Genomic DNA, 11,753 nt, shown 5'->3' with positions numbered 1-11,753 from the left:
TGTACAGTTCAGAGTCACAGAGCCTCCTGGCTGGATGGTCTCAGATGGTGACTGATGGACAGAAGTTGGGATTTTCAAACCTGAACCCTTTACACTGACAAAAGTGCCCTCTGCAAAAGTCAACACAAATGTAGTGCTACTTGCGCAGTAGTAAGTTGCTGAGTCTGAAATGTGCAAATCAAATATTGTCAAGTGATTTTGACCGTTTTCAGCATCCAGTTTGAAGCGTGAATTGTTCTTGAATTCATGATAAAAAGTGGCTTTTGCATTGTACACATAGACGGTGGAGATCAGCTTTGGTTTCTGTCCCAGCGTTTGCTTATACCAGTAAAGCCATGCTGGATCATCACTCTCATAGACACAGTGCAAAGTCATTTTGTCTCCAACATTAACTGATACAAAACCACTCTCTTGACGCAGAGATGAGGACAATTTCAGATCAGTCACATGAGCTGAAGTGAAATGAGAGACAAAGTAAATACACAATTATTTATTATACATTATATATATATATATTGTGTATATATATTAAAATGTCTGTATCTATGAAAAGTTAGAAACACAAAAACACAACTCACCCATTGTCCACAACAACAACCATGTCACATAGGAGGCAAACCTTGGAGATGTCATCGTGTTCAAATTCTTGTGTTGAATGAAGAGAATCGAATACTTTCTCCACTCTTTAGAGACAAGACTGTGTTTGATTGGCCAACCTGATGTGACACTGTGCTGTACGTCCTACTTAGGAAACCTGATCACACGCTCACTTCCATCTATAGAGTCAAGTTTGGTTCATGTAAAGATTCACATGGTGAGAGAGGTACATGTAGAAAGCAATGGCTCTGTATGTTGGTATTATATATAAATAATGGGAAAATAGATCACAGGTATATACAGTAATGTACACTAGTAATGACTTACAGTGAAGTCTAATTAAGCTAAACATTTTCATCACTTTACAGACACATTATAGGTTTGATAATTTACCTGTAACCCCCCCCCAAAAAAAAACAAAAAAACATCATAACATTGACATTTTTGGGAACCTGCCTCTATTTCTTTCATTTGAGATTTAAAAGCAGTAAGTGGTATCAATTCTTTGAGTTTTAAATCATTCTGCAACATATTCCATGATGAGGGTGCAGAGTACACAAAAGCCCTTTTTCCCATTTCCGTTCTGGCATTTTTTTTAAATTTTTTTAATTTAACCTTTATTTAACCAGGTGAGTCCCATTGAGATTAAAAATCTCTTTTTCAAGGGAGACCTGGCCAAGACAGGCAGCAACACAAGACACACATTTGGGACAGTGAGCATAAAGAAGTCCTGAGAACGCAAGGAGTATTGTCCGACACTTTTCTGCATGATGAAGACACACAGGTAGCTTGGGAGCAGACCAAGGATTGCCTTATAAATGAAGGTGTACCAATGACAGAGCCTACGGGTGGCCAAAGCAGGCCATCCTACCCGAGAGTAGAACTCACAGTGGTGAGTCAGAGCTTTACAATTGGTAATGAACCGCAGTGAAGCATGGTAAGCTGTGTCCACCATACGAAGACAGTTATCAGAGGCATGCATATAAAGAAGATCACCATAGTCCAACACAGGTAAGAAAGTAGCAGCAACTAATCGCTTTTTTTCATTAGTTGAAAAGCACAGCTTATTTCGAAAATAAAAACCCAGTTTTAACCTCAACTTTTTCACCAGGTACTGCACATGTGGCTGAAAAGTGAGTGATATTCTGATGTTTCAAAATGCCCTGCGCAACTTGTGTATTCTATCCATTGTTTATGTTGTTGTAAGTAGTACTCTAAATAGTATTTCAGCTAAGTAATCTTCTTCTTCTTCTCAGAATTACCATCACTAGTTTTATTAGCTTTAATGCGTTTGACTTCTAAGCACTCCACTGTTCTTGGATATTTTAGTGGTCTTTGGCTAAAGGAGCATGTATGTGGCAGTGCAACCACATAGACATCCTGCTGAAAACCACAGCTGCTGCACTGACAGAGATACAAAGATAAAGCGCTTTTCCATGCTTAGTCATTGTACGTATTCAAAGCTACCCTACAGCGCAAAGCATTCTAACTTCAGCTTGCTCTTCACCACGAGTTTTCCAATAATACAGTCACAGCCGAGTCAAGTCAGGGCCGACACCTTGTTCGTCCTCTACCAACCAGAGGTGTAGTGGTGCGAATACACAGGTGATACAGTGACTAGCCACCTCTGGGTGGGGGGGCTGCTATTTAGAACGACACATGGAGGTGCTTTCTGATGAGACACACCTACAGTATTGGAAGGGTGACAACATTGGTGTGTTAAAATAAGTTATTTGTTAAGGTTTGGGTTAAAATAACTTCTTCATTAAGGTTAGATGACCTTCGTTGTGATGGTAACATTATAACCATGTGTTAAGGTTCGGAAACTGTTGCGGAAACAATAAGCAATTTCCTGTGTTCAATTCCAACGATGTCCCCGACGTCCCCCCTTTGTCGTTCTATAATAACTTCACGTTACGTCCTCCTTGCTCATGTCGTAGAGGGCTACAGAGCTTTGTCACTTGAATGGGTGTTTGTCCTTTTGGGGCTCAAATGCTTGATGCTGTTGTTTTTCTTGGGAGGACAGTTTCCATTCTTTTGTAGCTCTGTCTTAAGGAGAAACTTGGGGAACAATTCCCCCTACCCTTGTTCCATAACCCACAAGGTCTCGCTCCCAATTTATCAAATACCAACGATTGTCAGTGGTCCACAGCGACTTTTGTCCAGGAGACCACTGATGGTATCTTGTGTGAAAATAATAGTAAAAGTTGACATTCCATCACATGAGTCGTTAGTGTCATTATTCATGTGACTCACAGGAGTCGCTCGTCACGTGACTCGGTAGTCAGTCAAGTTAGCATAAACCTAACTTCCTGTGAAGATGAAAGTTTTATTTTCAAAGGACAGTGTGCATGTAACAAGTGGAAACAGACACGCCGTCCCTGCCACGTCCCAAACTGACGCTAGGGCGGTACCTAGAGTGTCATAGTTTAAAGCTAGCTAAGTTGATCACATAATGGCGATTACACCAGTGCCCTTTTAAAACAATCAAGTAATACATAGGAAGGTGTTTGAAGTCAGACCATGAAGATGCTTAAAGATGCTGGCAGAGGCCAACTCTTCAAACACTATGTAAAACATAAGCCAAGAAGGTAGACGGGCTCCATTGTAACCTAAAGAGAGTCATTGTGAACACACATGCTTCCTTTGTCTCAGGACTTAAAGCTCAGGTTCAAAGCTTTTTTTCTTAATTAATATTTGCAATGTCTCTAATCTTGTGATCAGATAACATTTATTATTATTTATTCATCTTTTAATTATTGGCATTTGCCCCCTTCTCGATCTGTAATTTGCCAAAATCTCTTTTGTACTGTGGTCCTTGATTACTCCACTGTTGGCCTGGGTGGTAACCCTTTTATAGTATCCACCACACTGCTTGCAAAGTAGTAAGTAGCTAAGTGGCAAATGCCTGCTCAGAGTACAAACACCTCTACATCCTGCTGAAAGCCACAAATGTCTTTGCAGTGAAAGTATGGGGATGAAGTTCAACAAATTCTGTTTTCAAAGCAGAAACAGACAAAGTATAGTGACTATATTTACCATGCTATTTTAAACAAGGCTTTACCCAACTTAGGCCCAGAGAGCAAAGCCTGATTACTTTACTATTTTCTTTGACATTATTATTCCCTCATTATACCTCACTAAGATCTGATCAACTGGCATATTTTGACAACACTGTAACAATAAAATTCTATAACTGTACGCTCACTGTAACCTGCTGTTTATACAATGTGACGCTTATTAGTTTTCTACTTAAATACATTTTTAGATTTTTTTTTCACTCACTCGCTCATTCCCTGTTTACTGCAGTTCTTGTCACTTTTAACTCTGTTTACGAGGGGGAGGACGGCCATCCCCTGACTGTCACCAGCCGCTTCTTTTGACCTGTAATCAAGAAGCTAGTGCACTAAAAAGGACTCGATCCCTGACTGGCTTTCCACTCGCATTCACTTCTATGTGTGTTCATTGGCACACACAATGAACTTACAGGTAGAGCTCCTGGAGATTTAAGTTAGATGCGTGCAGCAGTTGCCTGATTGTGATGTTATTGCTCAATAGTACTGGAGTGTGACATGATTGGATTAAAGGATTGGTCATGAATTATAGAAAATGAAGATTCACAGTTGCATTTGGTTGAAAACAATGGATTTTAGAAAAGAAAACTAAGTTACAATGTGAAGACATTCTGCTTAAAACCACACAGACACCAAAACAAAGAGCATAGGTTCATAAATATGCATATGTCCGGCCTTCTCAAAGCATACATAGATCTCATCTGTTGACTGCAAACCACAAGGTAGGCTATACAAAGATTCTTACATCAGTGAGTTTGTTACAATATGCAAAAACAAGTAAACAAGTAAAAACTATAAAAACTGCTTTTTTTGTGAGAATAATTTCCACCTCAGTATATTTTGTAGGTTCCATAGTCTGAACCAAGATGGCAAACTGTATTTCTCCTTTCATCTTTGATAACGGCAGCATTGATCCTCTCCCTCCATTCTTACCTTTCACAATAAAAGCCCTGGTCATATAATATTCACAGCAGATAATTTCTCATCTTCATGTCTGTTATTTGTTATATGCCCCTTTTGTATAAAGGCCTTAAGGCATACAGTACTTCTCAGACCAGAGGACTGTAGAAAAATATGTTGCTGATATCTGCGATGCTTTTACAAACATATGTACACATGGTCAACGGTTAAGGTTTTGCTCATCTCATGAGAGACCGATACAACGGGTATAGTAACAGTGGAAATATGGCACGTTTGCTAGCACAGCTGAACTGTCATTGCACAGTTGGTGAAGTAGATTACTGCAATCCAAGGCTTTACCTCCATTATATGTATATGAAAATATCTACATCACATCTCAACATGTTAACAGGTGTAAACAAAATGACGTTTTACAAAGAAATATATATAGAAAAATATATATAGAAATGAATCATGTCCAGCTCTACAGCCTTACACTGGAGTACACACATTCAGTCTTGGTGTTGTCTCTCTGTCTTCTTGATCCGTTGGCCCTGTGGTCCCTCAAAGCAGCATAATGGAGGTTGTCTGCATCTTGGTAACTCTAGTAGCACATTTATTTTAATTTTAAATGTATGAATCACAATGAAGTAGATGGAAGAAATGAATTGTTGTGATTTTAAATGTGTCAGAATTAAACAGTTATTTTGAATAGATAATAGTCACCTCTGCATTTGTTGCGGTAAAAGCTGAAACTCTTTGAGACTCTGTTGGGAAACAGAAAAAGCTTTTTATTTCAAAACCATCTTCAATGAAGACAAGCTGTTGGATGAAAACATTCCTAGTTACCTGTGCACTGGCAGCTGCTTCTCTTCCTCATCTTGTACACTGAGAAAGCCAGTAAAACAACCAGGATGGTGTTGAATGCCAAAGCTGCAGTCAGGACATACACAAGAGAGTCCGGAGAGTCCACCTCATCTACAGAGAGCCAGACATCATGAGACATTACAAACCTTTCAGTAGAGCTAGATTGATAAATCGTCCGATAGCTTATTGCATTTTTATCAGTATCGGTGTATATCTCGGCAGATGCCAAACTACGTTTAGAAATTGAGAAATGGTGTCTCCATCGCAGAGTTGGTTCACCAGAGAGCACTGACAAGTTCACTTTGTCACATTCAGTAAAATCTCAATCAAATCAAAGGTATACGTATCAAAATTGTGTCATGGTACTGTTGGACTCCTTGCTGTTTTAATTTGCCTTTACATACACATTTGATACGGGAATAGTAATAATTTCTTCTCTGCTAGAATTTGACATCACTTACTCACTAAGTTGGTCCGATTTCCAAACAGTATGTGTCCACACAAGGCAACAGCACAGTAGTCGGTTCCAGCATGAGATGGATTCAGGCTCTTTATCGGCAGGTTGTAGACACAGGTGTGTGTTTGTGTGTTGGGTTTCCTCTCACACTGATCATTCCTGCCTCCATCGGTGTAAATGAGTCCTGGATGAGATTCTTCAGAGTCTTTCAACCAGTAAACACTGTGTTGTCCATCACAGGTCCCAGTGTGAACTGTACAGTTCAGAGTCACAGAGCCTCCTGTCTGGATGGTCTCAGATGGTGACTGGTAGACCAAAGCTGGGATGTTCAAACCTGAACCTTTTACATTAACAGTAGTGCCCTCGCAAAATTCAAACTTGTATTTATCGAAATGCATGCAGAAGTAAGTAGCAGAGTCTGAGATGCGCAACTCTGAGATTGTCAAGTGATTGTTCTTGTTATTAGTTTCCAGTGTGAAGCGTGGATTGTTTTTAAATTCATCACTAAAACTGCTATTTGTAGCAAATTTATAGAAGCTGGAGACAAGCCTTGGTTTCTTTCCCAGAGTTTGCTTGTACCAGAAAAACATAGCTAAGACGTCGTCTTCATAGAAACACCGTAACGTCACGCTGTCTCCAACATCAGCTGATACAAAACCACTCTCTTGACACACAGACAATTTGTCAGTAATTGTCGGAGCTGAATAGAAAAGACACCAAAAAGAGTACAATTAATGCCATGTTAGAAGTTATATAATGATTTGAAATTATAGCGGCAATGAATATATATTCATGAGGATACTAATACATCCACATAATATCCAACTTACCTATTCTCCACAAGCAAAGACAAGTCAGATACAAAACAAAGTTCAGAGATGTCATCGTGATCAAAATGTCTTCATGAATGTGGAGAACCTCCATACGTTCTCTACTCTTAGAGAGAGGACTGCGTTTGATTGGCTAACAAGAAGTGACACTGAATATCCTATTTTGGAAACAGTGAACACATATTCAGTGCCCCCTCCATTGCAAATTCAATTGGTTCTACTGTAGAGTCAAGCCACGTGGTGAGAGGTACTAGAATCACAATATGATTTCTCACCCTCATGTATAAAATCCCTCAGAACAGAAATAACTTGGTTACAAGGAGTGTGGAGAGAAGTAAAGTTCAACTAGAGTTTTGTTGTCCACAGATCACTCGCTTTCATCAGCCGACGTCAGCAGCACAAAGAGCTCTAACGGGTTACGGTATTTAGAGAGTGCTTTGAGAACCAAGAGACAAAGACACAAAATGTTTTTTTTCTCAGATTATTGTTGAAAAGTGAAAAGTAATAAAGTAAAATACTTGGTAATTCAAACATTTGAAGAAGTACTGAATCCCACTGATGATATTGTATGAATGTCATTTGGTCTATTACACCCAGATAAACACTTCTTAACAATTGATGAAAAGCTTGATGCAAGTGTGAATATTTCCTTTATCCACAAAAAAACGTTTTTTTGATCAGGTGAAATGCCAATTATCCGTCTAATAGGAATGCTTTCACTCGTTCACACCTCCTTCGTCACAGGAGTGATAAAGGTGAATGCTGGAAGTGGGCTTGATGGAAAGATGCAAACGATACAAAAAAATCCTATGGTATAACTCGATCTTTGTAAGGATGTATGTGTATGTCATACCCGCTGAAGTCTACACTTTTATTTGTTTAAAATATTTGTCTTAACTGAGCCTCTACCAAACAATAACCCATTTGGGTTAGGCTTTTAGGCTGTACTTAGGAACAGAACTTAGAAGCTAAAAGCAATCTTAGTTTACCTTTTGCTCATTACTATATCCTAGGAATGTCATTAGTTTAGCAGTAATTTGGTCATAAATTGAACCATTGAGCAAAACATTATTTTAAAAAGCGACCCGATAATGCTGTTTAAGGAACGGTTAAGGCACCATCAAAGTGATTACAATCCATCCTGTGGGGAATATGAATGGGAGTGCCACATTTCATGTCAATCCATCCAATAGCATTTCACTCACAACCACAAATGTGAACCTGACGGTGGTAGACAAAGAGACCGGGGATAACCAAAGTCAGCACAGTAGGAGTCAGCTTCTGGGGACAATGAATGTCTGCACCAAATGTTGTGCAAATTCATCCAGTAGATGTTGAGCCATTTCACGGGATAAGTGAAAACTTTGACCTTTGTTTTTGATCACCAAAGAGTTCCTTATATTAGAGGCTGGATCAAAGTAGATGATCAGCCGACCAACCCAGATTGCCATCCCTAGAGCCACGTCACTAGCATGGCTGAACTTAATATTTTCTTTGCAGTGGCTGTTGTTGTTGTAGCAAGTAGTTAATGTAACTCATCACATTGCACAGTGATGTAAATTGTTTCAGCTATTTCTATCAAGAAATAAGTGATTTCTGTTGGAGGACATGATGAGCAGTTTACTCTCACAGCAAAGTGCCACTCCCTTAGCCAGTCGACACTGTTGCACTGCACTCTGAATGATACAGATAAAATCAATGTCATGATTGACGGTATCTATGTTAATGACACAGAGTTGTAATGTGTAGATTACTAGTTATTATTTGATCAAACCATAGTCAAGCCTTTTGTCTCTGATTTATTTATTGATACAATCTACTAGAGTTGTTTGCGCATTAGAGTTGTACTGTGAGGCTGCTGTGCATGAAAGCACTGCAGAAACTTCCTGTCTGAAACCCCAAAGACAAAGAGACAGAAGCATATTGACAGATAATCTTTGGCTGCCGACCACACAGAGGCTAAATGAAGATCCTTACATCTCTGGGTTTGTCTGTATTCAGTCTTGTTTCCACCCTGCGATGAGAGGGCCGGCACTGCTGATCCTGAGCATGTGAACAGAAGAAGTCCCATCCGTATCATTCATGCCTGATGTTTGCAGAGGCTTGCTGATTTCAGAATGTATATTCTGTTAAAAGCACTTGGAATATGATCATGTTACCTGCATTTTTGTTGTAATTTTTGTTGCCAATAATATATAGATTTAGTTTCTCTGCTCCTGTGCACACCCTCCAGCACTTTCGCTCTCGCAGTCATTATTGTAAAGAAAGTTCCACCTCTAGTTAAACCCGAGACCAAATGGACAAATGCTTCTTTTTATCTGGTGAAGAGGGAAACACTGGTTGAGAGAGAACTCACACCTGAACAAGAAAAAACAACAATGATAAACCTCAATTTCAACAAGCATGTGCTGCCCAATGACTCCAGCTCATCTGCCTGTGTGCCCCGTGTACCAGAGGCAAGGTTTAAATGAAGGAAATGAGACGCGTCTCCCGGCATTAGGGGGCATTAAACAGACAGGTATGGCCAGTGTCTGTCATGTACACACTCTCAATAATGAAGCACAACCTGTTGAGCTCTTGAAAGCACTCGTTTTATTAGTTTACTGCGAGGAAAGGATCTGACAGCAATGCTCCTATTTCAGAATAATAGACCTTGTATAGCTTGATAGACACATTCCTCTTGAACAACAATTAGGGAGACATGAAATATTCCCAGCTCCATCACCTTACACTGGAGTACACACATTCGTCGTCCCTCTGTCTTCTTGATCTGTTGACCTTGTGTCCCCTTAAAGCAGCATAATGGAGGTTGTCTGAATCTTGGTAATCCTGGTCATGAAATATATTTTCAATTTTCAATCACCATGTCAATACACATCACTCATGTAATACATACATGTGTAAACACACTAACAGCAACACTTATATAATGCAATGACACATTTCCAAAACGTTCTGGTTTGTACACACAATGGAAATTCATGCAGCAGAATCTAGTTTTTTAAAAGTCCAGGTTATGGTTGGGTAAGTTCAGGTCGCGGAAAAGACCAAACAGTTACAGTATGTATTTCAGAACTATTGTACTAAATAGCATTCATTTGTATAGGTGTAGCCCCCCATACGTTGTTGTTGTTGTATATCTGTCGTATATATATATATATATATATATATATATATACAGTATATATATTTATATTTATTGCGGTGAAATACTTAAAAAGTACTCACCACTGCATTTGGAGTCAAGGCAGCTGAAGATCTTGAGTCTGGCAAAGACAAAAAATACCATATTGATTTTATGAGTAGTACCTATCGACACAAATGAATCAATGAAGACCCAAACTAAAACCAATTCATACTGTAACACCAGCACCATCTAACAGCGTAAAGTCTCCATCAATCATCTCACAGACTCTCCCTCAAACTGATGACTGAAAATCTGAAGTTGTACTTGAGATGTGCAACGGATAAACCATAAATATATCCTCATGGTATGTAGTAGTAATCAGCATGGGGGAGTAATTGATTTCTGACACTCTTGTCTTGATTAGGTTGTCTTTATTCTTCATATCATCCTCAAATGGTCGCCCCACTATCAAGCGCATAAATACAGACTGTTAAAAATACAAATGACAGTAAGCCTACCTGTACATTGGCAGCGGTTTCTGTTGTTCATTTTAAATGCTGCGTATGCCAGTAAAACAACCAGGATGGTGATGAATGCCAAAGCTCCACTCAAGAAATACACCAAGACAAAAGAGTGGACTTCATCTGCAGATCAAAATGATAGAAGATGTTACCGAGCTGTAGAACATCGAGGAGCTAGTAATGACAACTACGATGTATATGAAATGTTACTTACACTCAAAGTCTGACTTTTTCTCGTCTCCAGTCAACAGTATGTGTCCACACAAGGCAACAGCACAGTAGTAGGTCCCAGCATGAGACGGGTTCAGGCTCTTCATCGGCAGGTTGTAGACACAGGTGTGTGTTTGTGTGTTGGGTTTCCTCTTACACTGATCATTCTTGCCTCCATCAGTGTAAATGAGTCCTGGACGAGATGCTTCAGAGTCTTTGAACCAGTAAACACTGTGTTGTCCATCACAGGTCCCAGTGTGAACTGTACAGTTCAGAGTCACAGAGCCTCCCGGCTGGATGGTCGCAGATGCTGACTGATGGACAGAAGTTGGGACGTTCAAACCTGAACCCTTTACACTGACAGTAGCGCCCTCTGCAAACTCAAAATCGTATGAATAGCAACCTGTACAGTAGTAAGTAGCTGAGTCTCAAATGTGTAAATCGGAGATTGTCATGTGATTTTTATTGTTTCCTGTGTCGAGTGTGAAACGAGGATCGTTCTTAAATTCGTTACGAAAAGTGCCACTTTTTTCATGTTTATAAAACGTAGACACCAACTTCGGTTTCTGTCCCAGAGTTTGCTTGTACCAGTAAAAGTTTGCTGCAATTCCTTCGTAATAACATCGCAAAGTCACGCTGTCGCCAACATCTGCCGAATAAAAACCACTGTCTTGACGCACATATATTGACGATTCCACATTGGTCATCTGAGCTGAAGAGAAGAGAGATCCAGAAAGAGCACATTTAATTCAATGATATAAGTCTATCACAATGCCTGCATGCAACATTTGTAATCATATAAAATGTAGAAGAATGCAAATACATTCACAACACCTGTTGTTCCCAGGAACAGATAAGTCAGGTACAAAGCAAACCTCGAAGATGTCATCGTGTTCACGAGTCCAAGTTGAATGAATGAATCTCAATACGTTCTCCACTCTTCAGAGAGAAGACGCTGTTTGATTGGCCAATGAGTAATGCCCAATCCTGATTTGGAAACAACGAACACATGCCTCCATTGCATTGCTCTAAGAGAGCTCAAACAGGTCTTCAGAGAGACGTCCCATTTGTCTGATCTCTACTCTATCATTCCGTATATGCGATCAGGGATTTTGGCAATTGCATGTATTTTATTGTGAAACTTACTAGTTACTAGTTGATGTTCTGTAA

At 39.5% G+C, this 11,753-nt stretch overlaps 1 protein-coding gene and 1 pseudogene across 1 annotated transcript; both read right to left on the bottom strand.

The window, feature by feature from the left end:
- Positions 1–4,235: 4,235 nt before the first annotated feature.
- Positions 4,236–7,821, bottom strand: LOC116385757 (uncharacterized). The gene is made up of 5 exons (XM_031851468.1): positions 6,726–7,821; positions 5,900–6,595; positions 5,421–5,549; positions 5,298–5,338; positions 4,236–5,175 (listed from the first exon to the last, which is right to left on the bottom strand). Exons 1-5 carry the CDS (start codon positions 6,817–6,819, stop codon positions 5,056–5,058), a joined length of 1,080 nt encoding a protein of 359 aa, XP_031707328.1. The 5' UTR covers positions 6,820–7,821; the 3' UTR covers positions 4,236–5,055.
- Positions 7,816–11,476, bottom strand: LOC116385759 (uncharacterized; annotated as a pseudogene).
- Between the last annotated feature and the right edge of the window lie 277 nt (positions 11,477–11,753).

Source organism: Anarrhichthys ocellatus, unplaced genomic scaffold (genome assembly GCF_004355925.1).
Source record: "Anarrhichthys ocellatus isolate YVR2014 unplaced genomic scaffold, GSC_Weel_1.0 scaffold11, whole genome shotgun sequence".
Lineage (NCBI taxonomy): Eukaryota > Metazoa > Chordata > Actinopteri > Perciformes > Anarhichadidae > Anarrhichthys > Anarrhichthys ocellatus.
The sequence above is the reverse complement of the archived record's forward strand: the minus strand, read 5'-3'. Positions and strand labels throughout refer to the sequence as shown.

What these genes read in the sequence shown, in the direction of transcription:
- LOC116385757 (XM_031851468.1), bottom strand. Translation starts at nt 6,819, where the DNA reads ATGGAGGTTCTCCACATTCATGAAGACATTTTGATCACGATGACATCT. An exon ending in AAGCAGCTGCCAGTGCACAG is followed by an intron (nt 5,339 to 5,420) that starts GTAACTAGGAAT and finishes GTTTCCCAACAG; the next exon opens with AGTCTCAAAGAGTTTCAGCT. An exon ending in TTACCGCAACAAATGCAGAG is followed by an intron (nt 5,176 to 5,297) that starts GTGACTATTATC and finishes ATGTGCTACTAG; the next exon opens with AGTTACCAAGATGCAGACAA.